The sequence below is a fragment of the Hyperolius riggenbachi genome, chromosome 3, assembly GCF_040937935.1.
Source record: "Hyperolius riggenbachi isolate aHypRig1 chromosome 3, aHypRig1.pri, whole genome shotgun sequence".
In the NCBI taxonomy this organism is placed as follows: Eukaryota; Metazoa; Chordata; class Amphibia; order Anura; family Hyperoliidae; genus Hyperolius; species Hyperolius riggenbachi.
The window spans coordinates 515750839-515770110 of record NC_090648.1 but is presented as its reverse complement, the minus strand read 5'-3'; the positions used below and the strand labels follow the sequence as shown (position 1 = coordinate 515770110).

General features: G+C 46.1%; 1 protein-coding gene across 1 annotated transcript in view; it reads left to right on the top strand.

The window, feature by feature from the left end:
* LOC137564492 (E3 ubiquitin-protein ligase RNF213-like) overlaps positions 1–19272 on the top strand; it is a 299702-nt gene that overhangs the window by 218395 nt on the left and 62035 nt on the right. The window contains 7 exon segments of the mRNA XM_068278410.1: positions 801–923; positions 2305–2415; positions 5281–5523; positions 7012–7090; positions 9714–9748; positions 14201–14295; positions 17719–17878. Coding sequence (XP_068134511.1) covers positions 801–923; positions 2305–2415; positions 5281–5523; positions 7012–7090; positions 9714–9748; positions 14201–14295; positions 17719–17878 — 846 coding nt within the window.

Genomic DNA, 19272 nt, shown 5'->3' with positions numbered 1-19272 from the left:
AGAGCCGCCCGTGCAGGCGCAGTGTACAGATCTACCGCACCTGCGCAGTGCAGTCCGGATGACTTCAGCACGACTCTGAGAGCCGCTCGTGCAGGCGCAGTGTACAGATCTACCACACCTGCGCAGTGCAGTCCGGATGACTTCAGCACGACTCTGAGCCGCTCGCGCAGGCGCAGTGTACATCTTGTGCTGGAGGGGACCCCGGACCACCAGCGTGGAGCGTAGCTGCGGCAAGGGCACAGGACGGCTGGCAGGGGCTGGAGGAAGACCCAAGTAAGTGACTTTTTTATTTTTTAAGTCCTCGAAAGTGTCCTTTAAATACAATTTGCACAATAATTTGGAGCACAGTGTAGGTTTATTCTTATACACAATGTACACTTATTTCAGTAGTAGGTGTGCCCAGGAAGTGCATACTCAAAGAGCCCATTAACAGCCATATGTGTCAGGACCCCGGTCCTCAGTGCGTCAGGACCCCGGTCCTCGGTCCTCAGTGCGTCAGGACCCCGGTCCTCAGTGCGTCAGGATGGGTCCTTAGTGCGTCAGGACCCCGGTCCTCAGTGCGTCAGGACCCCGGTCCTCAGTGCGTCAGGACCCCGGTCCTCAGTGCGTCAGGACCCCGGTCCGCCGTGCATCAGGACCCCAGTCCGCCGTGCATCAGGACCCCAGTCCACCTTTCTTGCTGAACTTGCCCATCCTATTTCATCACTACAGGGTTCATCGAGGGCCAATCACATAGATATGTGTGTATTGTCTCTGTATAAAGTTATCTCAGCATTTAGAAATACTTTCTATTCCTGCAGGACGGCGAGACAAATCGCATCGACCAGTTTCTGGTGTGTGGAGACAGCTATAAAGTCCTGAGAGATGGAATTGGCAGAGCCATGATTGAGGGCAAAGAAGAGAGGATTGTAACTGCTATAGAGGTATCCCGCTTCACTTCACCTATATGTATGTTACGCTGTCACTTATCTCATTAAAGCCTGCTATAGAGGTATCCCGCTTATCCTGACCTATACGTATATTACGCGGTCACTGTTTTATTATATCAGTAAAGTCACATTCCAAGCACAAATGGTTTCCTAGATCTGCGCACATACTCAGGTAAAGAGCTTGTTCTCATCTTGCCTGAAGGCTCATTGATTATATAATTTCAGGAGCCGAAACACTGGCCACTTCCTGCTCCACAGCCTGTCTGTGCTATAGGCTACAATCTGCACTGCCAGATTCTGGCTGTGCCTTTCCTCTTGCAGTTTGAACAGTTCAGATGATGCAGTTTGGACACCAGATGCAGCAGCAACCACACTCACAGAGCCTGAAATCTGACACACTCTTACAACAGCTTTTGGACATGCTTTCAACATTTTAAGACCGTTTAACTGCAGAAGCCTGATTTCAGGGGAACGTTTGAGCGCACTGATTACTGAGTTGTTCGTTATATTTTAGATCTATGTCTGAAGTCAGACTTTTGATTTGGTCCTGTTACCTAACCCAGGATGCAGGGCCGCTATAAACTCACTGTACACCATAGACTGAGAACCAGGCTGTGATGTTGGTATTCCAGATGGGGACGCTGTGTCAGGGTGGCAAAATGTGAGCTCAAAAATGTATTTCTAAAAACTGACCTTTCTGCATTAAAGGCCTCCATATATTACATATAAGCCAACTGTAATTCCACTGGTGTGCTAAATCAGTGCCTCTTTGAACATTAAAAAGTTTTTTGTGTTGTCTATGACTGTGAATGGTTTTACCTGATTGCTACTGACGTTTTTGTGTTTCTTAACCTTAAGTGTCAAGCAAGGGTCTAGTGTGCATTTTAAGTGTAATGAAAGTTTCAAACACAAAATTTTGTTTAAAAAAATTGTTTAATTCTCTTTTCTGCCAGGCTGCAATTTCCCCTCTCTTCAGCTTTTTGGCAGAAAATGTGAATTTTTTTTTTTTGCATGTTTTTTCGCATTAAAATTTGCGTTCGTGAATTTTCTCTTTCATGTTTCCAGGGAATGCAAAAATTTGCATAGGAACGGGAATTTTAATGCAGAAACGCATGCGAAAAAACAGAACTCCGCCTTAGAAATACTGGATGAGTCTGGCTCAACTATATACCGTATTTAGCTATTTTTCCTGGACGAGTCGGCCTCATCCATACCGTATGTAGCTATTTTTCCTGGACGAGTCGGCCTCATCCATACCGTATTTAGCTATTTTTCCTGCACGAGTCGGCCTCATCCATGCCACCAGATAGGGAGGTTAAAGCCAGAATTGTGTATCACTTTCACAAAGTAGACTATCTCATTCTCCTTTACCCAGGAATGTGGAAGTCGGGATCAGGCACTGGCCGTACATCTGCTCCTCGCCATTTTCCGAGAGATAACCGATCACTATGGAAAGCGGCGTACCGCACAGCAGGGAATGGCGCCTGTAAGTAGTCCGATTGCTACAGCTGTTTATCTGTAAAATATATCATAGCCCCACTGTGAAGGCTGCAATACCACAATACAAATCTGTGGTTGAGGGTATGAAATGGTGACAATTTTAAGTATGTGATAAGTGTTGAAATTATTATACAGACTGTCAACATAGAATTATATATATTTTCAACAGTAGTCTTAAATGTTTTGTTTAAAAAAAAATAATGGGGGTGGGCTCCGCTGGGGGGGGGGGGGGGGGGGTTTGGCACAGGGCAGAGTGCAGAAAAGGTAGGCGTACACAACTGGTAGACTATAGCTCTGCAAAGGTTCAACTTACCTTCACTACCCAATGTAACCTTCAGTCTCTTGTGTGGTGCAGAGAGGCGGACAGAGACATTGCGACTATTTCTTGCCAAGTTGACTAGCTGCGTTAGTTGTAAAAGATTTTATTGCAAAATCTGAGGTTTTGACTTTTGAAACTCTCCAGCAGCGGCTGCACTTCCTACTTATCGGCTTATAGCGGCTTATACTCGAGTCAATCATTTTTTTAGTTATTACTCTTTTCAGTTTTTTTGTAAGTACAATTTGGGGGGCGGCCTATACTTGGATTGGTTGATACTCGAGTACTGCTTTTATGTACGGGGTACTTCCGCAAGATCTGATGGCTGTAATGCTTCAAGAGTTAGCCAGTGGCGTAACTACAATCCATGGGGCCCCATGCCTCCCTTTTTCTGCCCTGCACAGCCTGGGGGCCCATCTCACAAGGGGCATAAAACAAGTGTGGCCATTGTGATCTTCACACCCATAACAAGTGCAGCCACAAAAACACCTGATCTCTGAAGTACAGGCCCCTGTATAGGAGGAAGGGAAGGTTAGGAGGGCCTCCCTGTGATCGCAGGTTCTGCTCCCCTCTGGTTACGCCCCTAAACATTACCAGCTCAAATACAACGTGGCTATACTTCACTGCCAGGGCCGCCGAAACTAGACTCTTTCTGCCTGAGGCAAACTTGTGAGGAACCCCCCCAAATTGGAATAATCGCACAGCATCTGACATTCTGCACCGCACATTATAGCTGTGGTGAGCCCCCCAAGAAAACACCCTCAGTATAGGTAGGTAGCCAGTTTAGGAGCCTCTAGTGTTGGTAGCCAGGTACAGTTTCCCCCAGTATAGGATAGCCAGGTACAGTTGTCCCCAGTATAGGATAGCCAGGTACAGTTGCCCCCAGTATAGGATAGCCAGGTACAGTTTCCCCCAGTATAGGATAGCCAGGTACAGTTGTCCCCAGTATAGGATAGCCAGGTACAGTTGCCCCCAGTATAGGATAGCCAGGTACAGTTTCCCCCAGTATAGGATAGCCAGGTACAGTTTCCCCCAGTATAGGATAGCCAGGTACAGGTGCCCCCAGTATAGGTTGGTAGCCAGGTACAGTTGCCCCCAGTATAGGATAGCCAGGTACAGTTGTCCCAGTACAGGTTGGCCAGATGCAGTTGCCCCCAGTATAGGTTATCCAGGTACAGTTCCCCCAGTATAGGTAGCCAGGTACAGTTGCCCCCAGTATAGGTAGCCAGGTACAGTTCCCCCAGTATAGGTTAGCCAGGTACAGTTGCACCCAGTATAGGTTAGCCAGGTACAGTTCCCCCAGTATAGGTTAGCCAGGTACAGTTTCCCCCAGTATAGGATAGCCAGGTACAGTTGCCCCCAGTATAGGATAGCCAGGTACAGTTTCCCCCAGTATAGGATAGCCAGGTACAGTTGTCCCAGTACAGGTTGGCCAGATGCAGTTGCCCCCAGTATAGGTTATCCAGGTACAGTTCCCCCAGTATAGGTAGCCAGGTACAGTTGCCCCCAGTATAGGTTATCCAGGTACAGTTCCCCCAGTATAGGTAGCCAGGTACAGTTGCCCCCAGTATAGGTTAGCCAGGTACAGTTCCCCCAGTATAGGTTAGCCAGGTACAGTTTCCCCCAGTATAGGATAGCCAGGTACAGTTGCCCCCAGTATAGGTTAGCCAGGTACAGTGCCCCCAGTATAGGTAGCCAGGTACAGTTGTCCCAGTACAGGTTGGCCAGATGCAGTTGCCCCCAGTATAGGTTATCCAGGTACAGTTCCCCCAGTATAGGTAGCCAGGTACAGTTGCCCCCAGTATAGGTAGTCAGGTACAGTTGCCCCCAGTATAGGTTGGCCAGGTACAGTTGCCCCCAGTATAGGTTAGCCAGGTACAGTTGCCCCCAGTATAGGTAGCCAGGTACAGTTGCACCTAGTATAGGTTGGCCAGGTACAGTTGCCCCCAGTATAGGTTGGCCAGGTACAGTTGCCCCCAGTATAGGTTGGCCAGGTACAGTTGCCCCTAGTACAGGTTAGCCAGGTACAGTTGCCCCAAGTATAGGTTAGCCAGGTACAGGTGCCCACAGTACAGGTTAGCCAGGTACAGTTCCCCAGTATAGGTTGGCCAGGCACTCTCTTCTTCACTTCCTGTTTCTGCCTGGTGCCGCCCCCAGACTTCTGCCGCCTGAGGAAGTTGCCTCAATTGGCATCATGGGAAGACTGGGCCTGTTCACTGCTTTTTTTCCATTATTGGGATTTTGTAGTTAGAAGCACTGTTCTTTTAGATAAGAGCACATTATCCACACTCACTGGTGCCAAGTGGTCATCCACGTCATTAGACGCGTGGAGATGATACATACTGCTATTCCTGTCCATAAGAGTATAAACCGTAATTTGCACATTTCTTGTTATTAAAGGGGAACTCCCAGACTTTTTGCTGATAAAGGAGGTGATTGAAGTAAAGGTTCGATCTCTCCTCTTCTCTGATCTTTATATTTAATATCACTCTGAGTTACGCTGTAATGATATCTTCTCTATTCTGTCCGATGCAGGAACAGGAGGCCATAAAAGCCTTTTTGAAGAATGTCCGGGTTTTCCGTGACGCTCATGTGAACCGGTTTGTGGACTCGCTGCTGAACAACATCAGGCCGGTCCTTCGTGTGGTTCCCGGCATGAGAAGTTCACATGTCACCATCCTAGGCTTGGCCATGCACATGGGCGCCATTCTAGTGTCTGGGAACAGTCACCTTTTATCACCCCTGAAGAATCTGGCCTTCTTCCCTGCAAGGATGCTGGTGAGGTTGGCTGTCTGCGGTTGTTGTGGTTACTGTCGTATACATTTTATGATTGTTTTCATTGACTTGTTGTGCCCCTCACACTGGTTTGGGGTTTCTCTTCTGTGCTTTGACGAATCTTGATGTGCATCTAAATGACTCCTAGCAAAGCCCTTCCAGAGACGGGTGGATGTCTGACAGCGCTGCTACTAGATAGGATCACGTGACCGGAATTCATCTGAGACATGAAGCCATTGGTCAATCTCCATTTTTTAAAAATGTATATGATAGCAAACTGGCATGAGTTAGCTCAGTGTTCTGTCCACGAGGAGTCTTATCCGTGGTGATGTACAGTAACAGGATTTATTTAAAGAGACTCTGAAGCGAGAATAAATCTCGCTTCAGAGCTCATAGTTAGCAGGGGCATCTGTGCCCCTGCTAAAACGCCACTATCCCGCAGCTAAACGGGGGTCCCTTCACCCCCAAACCCACCCCCGCAAAACTTGGTTGTAAACTTGGTCGTAAATTTTCTCTTCCTGGAGGCAGGGCTAACGGCTGCAGCCCTGCCTCACAGCGCGTCTATCAGACGCGCATCGCCGCCTCTCCCCCGACCCTCTCAGTGAAGGTAGACTGAGAGGGGCGGGGGAGAGGCGGAGGTACGCGTCTGACAGACGAGCATGGGGCAGGGCTGCGGCAGTTAGCCCTGCCCCAATACGGAAGCGCTCCCCGACTGCACGGAGGGGATTTGGGGGTGAAGGGACCCCCGTTAAGCCGCGGGATAGCGGCGTTTTAGCAGGGGCACACATGCTCCTGCTATCTATGAGGTCTGAAGCGAGATTTATTCTCGCTTCAGACTCTCTTTAAGTGACTTTTGCCCTTTTAAAGGAATACTATCGATTCACATATTTTTTTCAATTGACACAGGAATTGTTTGGGAAGTGCTGCTAAGTACTGGTGTATACATTTTAGTAGCAACTTCTTTGTTTACTGTTAGCAAAATACTTTCAAACTTTTCTGACGCCAAAACTGACGGCTGACTGAGCCATGAGGAGAGGGGAAATTCCCCTCACACTTGATCAGTTAACTATGTGTAACTCTGTGTGTGACAGAGAAGAGAGCTCCCAACAGCTGCAGCTCCTGTGTCCTGTGTTTCTGACTGACCTGTCTGAAGAGAGCAGAGGAAATGTAACTAATTGTCACAGCTTTTCATACTGTTTTTGCTTTCAGAGTTTGATATGTTTGATATTTGCTTTCTGTAGTCTGATATGCAACTCTGGCTCTGCATTGAAGCAGACACCCCTTCTGCAATTGATTTGTCCCAATATAGCTAAATCCTACCCTCAATAAATTACAGCTTTTGCCTCTGATATGTAACATGAAAAGTAGGAAAATGTTTACACAGCTACTGAGACATTATTTACACACTGTCATTTTAGAACACTTGGGTATCGATAGTATTCCTTTAAGGTCCTTTCAGAAATAAAGTGTATTTTCTTTTCTTGCTTGAAGCATTCCTTTTTGCCAACCATGCCAGAGGACATGTTCGTCCAAGCTAGAGCAGCGATGAGAGACCAAGTGCGTTGGTATAGTAAGTACATTCTATTCAATGCTTCTTTTCAAGTACTGTGTAATTACCCCCTCTTTCCCTGGAATTAAGACATCCACTGAAATTAAGCCCTTGCAGAATTTTCGAGCATGCTTGAAATATAAGCCCTACCCCGAAAATAAGCCCTAGCTCCAGTAAGGGGAAAAAGTACGGCAACTTGTGTTTCTACTGGAGTTGATGGTCTCACGGGCAGGACCAAGGCTCCATCATTGGGCCAATCACTGCGCTCACTGCTATTCAGCGAGTGCAGTGATCGGCCCAACAACTGAGCCATGGTCCCGCCTACAAGATCATCGGCTCCAGTAGAAACACAAGTTGCCGTACTTCTTCCCTGTAGGCTAAAGATCGGGGACACAGCAGCATGGAGCTGGGGGGAAGAGGAGGATTAGGGGGACATTGCAGGACACGGGGACAGCACAACATGGAGCTAGGGGTAAGCAGAGGATGCAGGGGGACATTGAGGGACACCAGGAGGACATAGGGGTACATGGAACACAGGAGTTTAGGGGATAGAGGAGGACACGGGTTCAGAGGGGGGCATCAGGAGGACACTGAAGGTACAAGGGGGACACAGGGGACCACAAGAGGTGGATCCAGTGGAGGAAGAGGCGGCTCAGTGGGGAAGGCAGGATAACTCACAACTCAGGAACTTGTGTGTCCATAGAAATATAAGACATCCCCTGTAAATAAGCCCTAGCACAAGATTCAGAGCATTCCTTCACACTGTTACACACCCTTCAGGAAATTTTAGTCACACTCCACCAGAATAAGGATTCCCAGCACCGGAGAACCCAAATCAAGAGGGGCTTAAAGGGAACCAGAGATGAAGCACCCTCATGTATGTTAACATATATATCAGTGGGAAGATTAAACACCTACCCTGCTCTCTGTTTCATCCTTCACTGCTCAGCCTGCTTGTTATCAGCCCTGATAAAATCCCCGACTGAGCATTCAGTCTGGCTTTGCTCAGGAATCTTTATAGCTGAGTCATTATAGCAAAGCCAGTAGGGGGCCGGCTTGGGCTTGAAAAGACATCAGAGATGACAGACTCAGCTATAATGATTCCTGAGCAAAGCCAGACTGACTGCTCTGTCAGGGATTTTATCAGGGCTGATAACAAGCAGGCTGAGCAGTGAAGAATGAAACAGAGAGCAGGGTAGGTGTTTTCTCTAATGTTCCCACTGATATATATATGGTAAAATACATGAGGGTGCTTCCTCTCTGGTTTCTTTTTAAAGGAAACCAGAGCTGAAAGTAATTAAAAGTTGTATACATACCTGGGGCTGCCTCCAGCCCCACGCGCACAGATCGCTCACACACCGCTGTCCTCAGTCGTCTTCTGTTCTGGTCCCGGCACTTCCTCCAGTCGCGGCCAGTCTGCACAGGACAAGTGCGCCCTCTACGTATCTAACCGGTGGCTGCTTCTTGGTGATATTTAAAGCTGAACTGAACACAGAACCTCCTCTTCTTTAAAAGATAAGCAACAGCATAACAACCGTTACAGAAAAACATTTCTTTGTTACAGCTGAGACAAATTTGGCAATAAAACTGCAGTGTGTCCACTTCCTGCTTTCATGGAAGCAGACAAAGGGTTAACATCCTGTGTTTACAAATAGCTGATCTGCTGAGGCAGCCAGCTGACACAGGGGAGAGATCAAATTACACTAGTGATTAGTTATAGATGAGGGGGGTTATCAGACAGGATAAACTCTCTAAATACACACAGGGTGCATTTCTCTCCGTTTGCCTTCTGTCCTGAGCAAGAGTTCAGGTCCACTTTAAAACAAAAAGGGAAACAGAGCAGGATGCATTTGGATTTCAAAGCAAACACACATGAAATCAAATGCAAGTGCTGGGTAACTTCACGTCATAAAATCTCATTCAGAAATAACGTTCTGCATTTAGGATCTGCCCGGGGAACTCTAGACACACCCAGGGCCGGATTTGTACCCGTTACCGCCCAAGGCCATTGTCACCAGCCGCCCCCCTTCACTATAGGAAGTCAGATGACTCCTCCCCCTTCCCTCTAGTATATGTAGCCAGATGACTCCTCCCCCTTCCCTCTAGTATAGGTAGCCAGATGACTCCTCCCCCCTTCCCTCCAGTATAGGTAGCTAGATGACACCTCCCCCTTCCCTCCTGTATAGGTAGCTAGATGACCCCTCCCCCTTCCCTCCTGTATAGGTAGCTAGATGACTCCCTTAATCCCTCCCCCCCCTCCGCCCTTCAGCTCAACTTCACACTGCAGCAGCCATCAGTGTCACTCATGTCTCCACTCATCTCCAGTGCAGAAGCTTCCTCTTCCTTTCCGTCTCCAATGCTGCCCAAGTCCATAGTCGTTACAATGCACAGAGAGCAAGATGGCCGCTACACAGGTGGCTGCCATCAGAGTACTGCAGTCAGGCGCTCTCCTGATCTCCCTGCATTGCAGCACTTGCAAGCTTGCAGATGCTGCACCAGTTTAGCCTGCTGCTTTGGTGCCCTTGCTCCTGTGGTGCCCTAGGCCATGGCCTAAATCCGGCCCTGGATACACCAGCTGAATGTTAGAACACAAATGTCACAATTGTTTAATGTTTTATAAACCTGTTACTTTCTCTCTCTGCAGCATGTCCCAATGGCCACTATTGTGCTGTCGGAGAGGTAAGCATGAACCCCATTATTATTATTATTTAGTATTTATATAGCGCCGACATATTCCGCAGCGCTGTACAGAGTATATTGTCTTATTACTAACTGTCCCTCAGAGGAGCTCACAATCTAGTCCCTACCATAGTCATATGTCTATATCGTGTAGTGTATGTATCGTAGTCTAGGGACAATTTTAGGGGGGAAGCCAATTAACCTATCTGTATGTTTTGGGGATGTGGGAGGAAACTGGAGTGTCCGGAGGAAACCCACGCAGACACGGGGAGAACATACAAACTCTGTGCCGATAGTGCCCTGGCTAGGATTAGAACCTGGGATCCAGCGCTGCAAGGCGAGAACACTAACCACTAGGCCACCGTGCTGCCTTTATGAAGGATGGTGTTGGCCCCCTGTAGTGAATAAAATCATCTCAAGTACTTTGTGACAAACAGTATAGATATATTTGTTAGAGGTCCTCAATATTTTTATATAAATGCTTTTCAAATATTACCGTTGCTTATCTAAAACCCTTATTTAGGCTTATTGATATATGAGTATCTTTTTATCCCTTATGCTGGGAATACACGCTTCGTTTTTGAGACATTTAGACGGCTCGATAGATAATTTCTGACATGTCCGATCTCCCGCCCGATCGTTTCACCATCGATTTTTGATAGTAGTAAATGGAAAAAGATATGAAAAACGAGCGGATGATAAGAAAATCGCCTGCGGAATCCAGCGGCGAACCGATCGAACGGGAGACTCGAGCGGCAGAAACGAGCTGTGTATTCCCAGCATTAGAATGCCAGCTACTCTTTACAAAAGCTACACGCCGGTGCAATCTATGCTTGCGTTGTGTTTATTAAATGTCTCGCCCAAACCTGCACCTACCAAAGACCACAGCAGTCAGTAGGATTGTTATTGAGGTGCAAATACTTTTTAGATGTTTAAGAATTATGCTAATTATTATGAACATGTTTTGCAAAAATGGACTAATCAGATCTTGCAGTGAAAGCGTTTCACTGGTCCATATTCCACCTGCACAGATTTGCTGTAACATTTGCATAGTTCTGCATCAACTTAGAATTATTTGCATATTTCAAGTAAAGTAGAAAGTTGCACTGAGTCTAAAGTTTGCACTAAACCCCTTTGATGGATGTTGCCTGTCGGGGATCAGAGTCATTCCCTTTGGGTGACATCGCTCTATCGAGCTGCACAGACAGATGGTCCGGGGGTCTCTGTACAAATGCCTGATTGTCGGCTGAGGGTGGCGTTATCAGCCGCCTCAGTCGCCTTTAATCAAGCGTCTGTACGAGGCTTCAGATCTCCGTGGCAGAGGAATATGGGGGGACAGAGAACGGCCGCTGCAGGCAGAAGTAGTTTTGTATTAACCACTTAATGACAAGCTAACTTATAAAAACGTCCTGCTAGAGCCTCTTAATGGCTCCAAGACGTTTTTATAAGTCAGACAGTGCTGCTGCCGCTGTGCGCGTTCCATGTGCGTTCCCGTGCGCGTGAGATTAGTGGAAAAAAAAAAACATAGAAAAAATACACCTTTATTTACTAATAATATATTGTCAGCATACTTTGTACTAGGGACATAATTAAAATCTTGTGATAACCAGGACAAATAGGCAGATACAATGTGTGGGTTTTATGTATAATAGCAGTGTTTATATTAAAATTATAGGGAATGAAATTGGAGAAATAGTGTATTTTTTTTCCCTTGTTTTTCCCTTTGAAATGCATAGAAAATAAAGGAATTACTGAAAACAAATATCAACCCCAAAAAGCCCAATTGGTGGTGAAAAAAACAAGATCTAGATCATTTCATTGTGATTAGTAGTGATTAAGCTATTGGCAAATGAAAGAGATGAGCAATGAAAGGTGAAAATCGCTCTTATCCGTTAGGGTAAAAACCCGCCTTGGGGTGAAGTAGTTACAAATCGTTTAGACGTCCGTGGCACATGGATGGGGAAACATAGAACACCTATAGATGGCGGCGGCAGTCTAAGAGTTAATCCCTGAATTCGCTGAAATAGATTGATTCCGATAAGCTTATGTACCCCATTGAAAGCCCGGCAACATATGGAGCCGGGAGGTGTCTGGAGATCTTAGTGCAAACCCGAGGCGGCAGAAAAACAAAGTTAGATACTTCCTTCAGAGGCTTCCCACTTCCTCCTCGACCCCACCGGCCATTATTCTGCAGCCCTTTGTGTGTGGCCGTACTGCGCCTGTGTGAGCACAGCCACGCATGCAAAGCATGAAGGTGTGGCCATGGCTCTCTGCGCAGGTGCTCCTACACAGAGGCAGGGGTGGGGGCAGGGAGGTTGGTGAAGCCTCTGGACTATCTAGAGCAGGGATGTCAAACCGGTCCTACGAGGGCCGAGGTCCTCACACATTTGTGACACAGCTCAGTGTAATTGATAGGTCTGAATCAGGAAAGGCGTGGACCATCAGGTCCAACACATTCCTCTCTTCCTCAGTCCATCCTAAATACTGGCATGGATCCGGCCCTCCAGGCCTGGAGTTCCACACCTGTGATCTAGAAGCTTCTCTTTTCCTAAGTCAGTATCTAACTTTTTTTCCTGCTGCCTTAGGTTCTTTGAAAGCAAACCTGAAGCCAAAATAAACTTAGGATATAATGAATTATATATGTAGTGCAGCTAAGAAATAAAACATTAGGAGCAGAGACAGAAGTCTAATATTGTTTCCAGTACAGGAAGAGTTAAGAAACTCCAGTTGCTATCTATGCAAAAGAGCTTCTCTGTCCAGAAACAGTGAGAGACAGCTTCTGATAAGGTTTTACTGCAGGAAAATGCAAAAAGTCAGTAGCTCTGCTCTGTTTCATAGTTTACAATAGAATGTGGTTTGTAAACTGAAAATATGACAGAATGATGCAATGTTATAAACAAAGGCTATATAACTGAAAATAAAGACTCTTTTCTTTGCTGCTAATGTTACATAGTTATTTGGGTTGAAAAAAAGACATACGTTCATCGAGTTCAACCACAATGTTCTATTCATTATCCGTACTACACATACAATTCATTATACATTTTGGGGGGTTTTGTTCACTTAAAGTTTGCTTTAAATATTATCTAAAATGTGATTTAAAGTGGATCCAAGATGAAAAACCAACTATAACAAGTAACTTGTCTATATATGTTATCTAAAGTTTAGATAGTTAACCCAGCAAATCTAGCTGCAAACAGCTTCAACAGAATATGATTATTTCTGCATGTTATACAATGAGAGCAGCCATGTTCTGCTTGTCATTACACACAGGCAAGCTGCTCTGTATCTTCACCCTTCACCCTCCTCCCCTCTGCCTCTGAAATCTCTGGCTAGTAACCTCTCAGAGTGCCAAGACTTTCTGGAGAAGCTGTGGGCAAGGCTTGTTTAGCTTATAGGGAATTAGAGTATTAAAACAAAACAAAAAAAAGTATTTGTCTTGAGGAATGCCTTATAAACTATATAAAGGGACACAATTATGCAATGAGTAAACGTTTATCTCGGATCCACTTTAAAACAAAAAAACTCTCTCATGCTTACTTTAACCTTTCTGGCTGTAAGCCTGAGCTGAGCTCGGGCTATACCGCGCAGGAGGATATCTCAGCCCCTGGTGGGGCGATTCGCCCCATTTCAAGTGCTGTTCGCGCAGCTAGCACTTTGCTAGCCGCGCATACAGCTTGATCGCCGCCATTCTGCGGCGATCGCCCGCATGCAGCGGCAGAAGAGGGCCCCCCCGCCAGAACCCTGGGCTGCCCGGACCAATGACTTTCGGGCAGCGCTAAGGGCTGGATCGGAGGCGTCTGACGTCCATGACGTCATTCCGATCGGAAAAGCCAAACAGGGGAACGCGTTATATACGCTTTCGCCTGTTTGCTATTGATGCCGGCGACGATCGCACTAGAGGGACACATGCGCCCTCTAGTGGTGTTTCATGTAGCTACCACTCTGGTAGCTTTACATGAAACTAAAAAAAACTAAAAAAATAAATGATGTATTTCTGCCTATTTGGCAGAATTTATTAACCGCCAGGAGGGTTAAAGGGATACTGTAGGGGGTCGGGGGGAAAATGAGCTGAACTTACCCGGCGCTTCTAATGGTCCCCCGCACCGATGCTCCGGCCCTGCCTTCAGTTCACTTCTGGAATTTCAGACTTTAAGGTCAGAAAACCACTGCGCCTGCGTTGCCGTGTTCTCGATCCCGCTGATGTCACCATGCGCGTACTGCGCAGGCACAGACCATGCTGGGGCCTGCACAATACACTCCTGGGGACGTCAGTGGGAGCGAGGACACGGCAACGCAGGCACAGTAAGTTCAACTCATTTTCCCCCGACACCCCCCCCCCCCCCCCCCCCCCCCCCCCTACATTAGTCCTTTAAGCACAGACAAAACCAGATTTTTATACTTTGCAATGAAACAAGGGTCTTGAAATGGTGGTGTCATTTTCCCTAACAGTGTGGTCAGCCAATGGAATTGAGTCGCTGTACGGACTGCGGTTTGGCAGTAGGAGGTCAGAACCACGCACCCGTTGTTGGTTTCCAGATGCAACAGTAAGTTTTGTTTTGTTTTGTCTTTTTAAATCTGGTAGTGTGCTTGTAACTGTGTGTGTGTCAGATAGCATAAAATAAAGTTTTAATTAACAATACTTAATACTTCCATTACTCATTTCGCTTTTACCCCAACCTACAATGGCCTTAATTCACTAAGCGTTACCACATTCAGTAATGCAGAAAACAGCTGATTTTACCGATGACCTTGTCGAAAGCCAATTCACCACACCTAAATTACCGACTAGTGAGGTAAATTACTGGCTTCGGTAAAGTGCTTTAAGAAATGTTATTGGTAAATCAAGTGTTTGGTATATATCTCCAGCTCTGACCAGCCTGCAACTCCTACTCTCCATGCCGTAACATTGACAGACGTAGCAAGCAGCCAATAGGGAGAGCCACACAGCCCTGCTTCTCACCCCATTTGGTCTGATACACTGGAGGGCGGGACTTCAGAACTGCAGAGCAGGAGAAGGAGACATTTTAAAAGAATCTTCTGTATCCCTTTTGATGTGCATAAAATATATACTGGCATACAGAAGAGCTCCCTCTAGTGGCTGCAGCACATCTAAAGGGATGCCGGGGAGGCACTGGACAGAACACCTCCGACTCATACACACCACGTGTGGGAAGACTCCCAGCTTCCTGCCTGACCTGCTCCACAGCTGGTGAGACAACAGAGCAGGCCTCAGTGAATTGAAGCGTGTATGTTCGGTAAATTACCAAACTTCTACCGCATGCAGAAAATCTTTGGAATTTGGGGGGAAAATGTAAAATACCGAATATGGCATTTTACCGAACTGCCCTTAGTGAATTGAGGCCAATGTATCCTACCCATTCTGCTGATATTGTCACAATATCACCGCAGTAGCGTCCTCTGCTACTCATCGCTCACAGATGGGATCAGCATTTGGAAAGAGAAGCAAGTATAAATGTACTGAGTCAGTTTAAGGCCTCGATCACACTAGGGGGTTGATTCACTAAAGCGTGATAACGGCTATCACAGCAGTTATCACGCCATCTTCCGCGCGCAAACCTCTGTGCGCGGAAAAGGTTACTCCGCGTGATAAGCGGAGGTTTGCGCACGTGTCACGTGAAGCGCGCAATGCTTATTACGCGGAGTAACCTTTTCTGTGTGGCAGATGGCGTGATAACTGCTGTGAATAGTGAATCAACTCCTAGGTACGTTTTTGTTCGCTTTTCTCAGCGCATTGCCCTGTGCGTTCTGCAAGGTATAGATTTTCCCACGTCATGTGCCTGGTTCACATCTATGCGCTGCTCTGAGCTGCATTACAAAAATGTAGTGTTGCATGCGTTTCTTGAACTGTAAACCGCACATCAATGCAAGTGAATGGGTGCACTTTTTTAGCGTGTAGAAGCACATAGAAGCTCATGCTATTTGTTCCCCTATTTGGAAAAAAATACATTTACATATGAAAATAAAGCTTTGTTGACAACTGCTACTGCCACAATAAGCAAAACATGCTTTAAAAAAACGCAACGCACTGAAATGCGCACTAAAGCGCATGCGTTTTATACAGGGCTGTGGAGTCGGAGTCGTGGAGTCGGGCAATTTTGGGTGCCTGGAGTCGGAGTCGGGAAAAAATGCACCGACTCCGACTCCTAATGAATTTGTAACTGTAATCAAAATAGAAAATATGATAAAATGTTCTATTTCTCAGATAATAGTCATTAAAAATAATGTATATATACAGTATATATACAGTAATAGCTGTGCTTAGTCCACAAAAATGAAAGAAACCAATCAAAATTAGTTACTTGTGCTGCTTCAATAAAGCAGTCCCCGTATTTTTAAAGTCAGATATACATATCTGATTGTGACTGTATATATGATATGTACACAGGAATCTCTTATATATACTAAATAACATTTATGCTGTAAGAATAAAGCCTGATGTGTAGCTGTGTCACTAATAGAGATGGTCAATGAGATGGAAATAATTCTGCACTGATTCTGATTTATGCAAATGTATGCACTCCCTTTGCTGATGAAATCAAATCATTTGATATGTTGTTAAAATTTGGTTTGGTGACTACAAATTAAAGGGTAACTGAGACGGATGAAAAGTAAAGTTTTATACATACCTGGGGCTTCCTCCAGCCCCCTTCAGGCTAATCAGTCCCTCGCTGTCCTCCACCACCCGGATCTTCTGCTATGAGTCCTGGTAATTCAGCCAGTCAGCGCTGTCCGGCCGCATGCCGCTCCCACAGCCAGGAACATTCTGCACCTGCGCAATAGTGCTGCACAGGTGCAGTATGCTCCTGTCGGCGGAGTGTGTGCATGCGCACTACGCCCCGACTGGCTCAAGTACCTGGACTCATAGCAGAAGATCCAGGTGGTGGAGGAGGACAACGAGGGACTGATTATCCTGAAGGCGGCTGGAGGAAGCCCCAAGTATGTATAAAACTTTAATTTCATCTGTCTCAGGTTTACTTTGTTACACAGTAGTACTATACTCTACATATGCACTCTCCACAGAGCTGCAGGGAATCCACTGAGAATGCTGTGCACATTGAACACAGAGGTGTTGTCTGTCACCCATAAACCTTGTTCAGATTGTGCATGAAGAATGTGTAATAGAGGAAGAATCTCCTCATTCCCCTGCAGAGTACCTGCACATCATTCTTACATGTACCCACACTTACATTGCCTAGGGCCTGATAGATGTTCTTTGTTCCGGTTTGTACCTTTTACAAGTACTCTTATCAAGGACTAGTTTTAGTCTAAAGGGAATAAATATAGTAGTCTACATATTCTTCTCACTTCAGTTGTCTTGTAAAATTCCTAAGCTTTGGCAGTTAAGAGACGAATTTCATGTTACATACTTTTAATCAAAAAAATTGTAATATGCAAATTAGAGGAGTCGGAGTCGAGGAGTCGGAGTCGGTGGAATCCTAAACTGAGGAGTCGGAGTCGGTGGATTTTTGGACCGACTCCACAGCCCTGGTTTTATATCATGCGCTTCCACGCGTTTTTCAATGCACCCAATGTGAACGAAGCCTAACTAGAATGAGTGGGGAAAGTCTGAGACTGAGCTCTACAGAAGACACTGGCACAGACTATAGCTTGTTTCTCATTAATCTAACACAGTGTGACAGCATATACTGTACATACTGGCGTTGTCATTCGTGTATATGAAAAAGGCTGTAAAGCAAGGATGCTGCATAATTGATCAGGGCCTCATTTGAGGTTATTTGAAGCATACATAACTCTTCAGTACTCTTCCACTTGGGGTTTCTCCTGTTATGTCTCTCTATGCAATGCACACAAACTGCAGTAGGCAGGAACTTGCGAGTGCACCTCTAAATGTGCCTGGCCTACAACACTGAGGTGTGAACATGGGTTCCAAGTAGGGGCAGGACATAAAATGCATTTATTCTGTAACTGTGACAATTTCTTCACAGGAACGAAGCTGATCAGACAAAAACCGGCCATGTGTTGGGGGATCCGGACCGGCTAGGCCCAGCTGTGGCTCCAGACCGAGATATACTGGCCCCTGCCTTTATCCTGCTACGAATGGTGACCCACCTGTCAATGCTTCTGGGATCAGAAGAAGATACACAGGTACTACATTGATTCATTCTCTTTATAGAAGTTCTCTGGGCAAGCGTTCAGGAAAGCATGGTCATTGGCATTCACCGTCTGAGAATCGTAGAGTTGTACAATGCTGCTCTTGCTCTGTCCCCGTGGTGCACCTCCTTGATTGCGCTCCTGTTGTCCAGAGCACTCTGCGCGTTCACGCTTACAAGTCCTGAAAAGGAACGCTCGTGAAAATTATGTAATAAAAAAAAAGTGCTTCATTTTTACAATAATTATGTATAAATGATTTAGTCAGTGTTTGCTCATTGTAAAAACTTTTCTCTCCCTGATTTACATTCTGACATTGATCACATGGTGACATTTTTACTGCTGGCAGGTGAAGTCAGTGGAAGGAGATGCTGCTTGCCTTTTTGGCAGTTGAAAACAGCTGTAAACAGCTTATTTCCCACAATGCAATGAGGTTCACAGACAGGACATTGCCAGGACCATGGCCCTGACATCACACTGTGGGAGGGGTCTCACCACAATATCAGCCATACAGATCCCCCCCTGATGATCTGTTTGTGAAAAGGAAAAGATTTCTCATGGGTAAAGGGGTATCCGCTACAGGTGAAGTTCAACGGTTTCTCTTTAAGGAACTGCGCATGCGCAGCATGCCCTTGTCAATAGAGCGCAATCAAGGAGGCGCACCCCCAGGTCAGCATGCGCAGAATGCCCTTGTCAGAGGAGCACAGTCCAGGAGGCGCAATTAAGGAAGAGCACTGCCTGGTCAGCGCATGCGCAGTAGTGTTCAGCTCAGCTTTGTTGCAGACTTTCACATTATTACCAGCCAATAAGCAGCCAGAATGTTCGTTCCTGAAAAGACCTATCAGTCATTTGTAGCAGGTTTGGATGTCCCCTTACGCCACCGGTCAAGGCAATGCAAATCATTTTGACTTGTTTCAAATCAATTTCAAATTGTATGCACATTGGAATTGGGCCAATCAAAATTGTCAGGAAGTGCATTTGATTGGCTGAGACCTGAGCTGCATACAATTTGCATTCGATCTTAATGCGAGTCAAAATAATATGTGACTTATTGATTATCTCTAGTTGTAAATGATCCATGGTCGTGGGTCACTTATGATGGACATCTGTTTTGCTTCTGTTGTAGTTCCCACAAGCTGACACCTCTTACTCCTCCCTCCCCCTTTCCATAGAACAGCACAGCCTCACTCCCCCTTCCCCTTTCCATAGATCAGTATAAGGTCCCAAATAGAGTCTGTGCCAACGGTCATTCCCAAGATAATATACTGAACTAGCTGATGACCCGGCGTTGCCCGGGTATGTATTTGGCTGGTGTTGGCTCCACCCACTTTTTCTAACCCTAACACACAATTACTCAATGGCCAAGTTTGTGAGCTTTGGGGTCTTTGGCA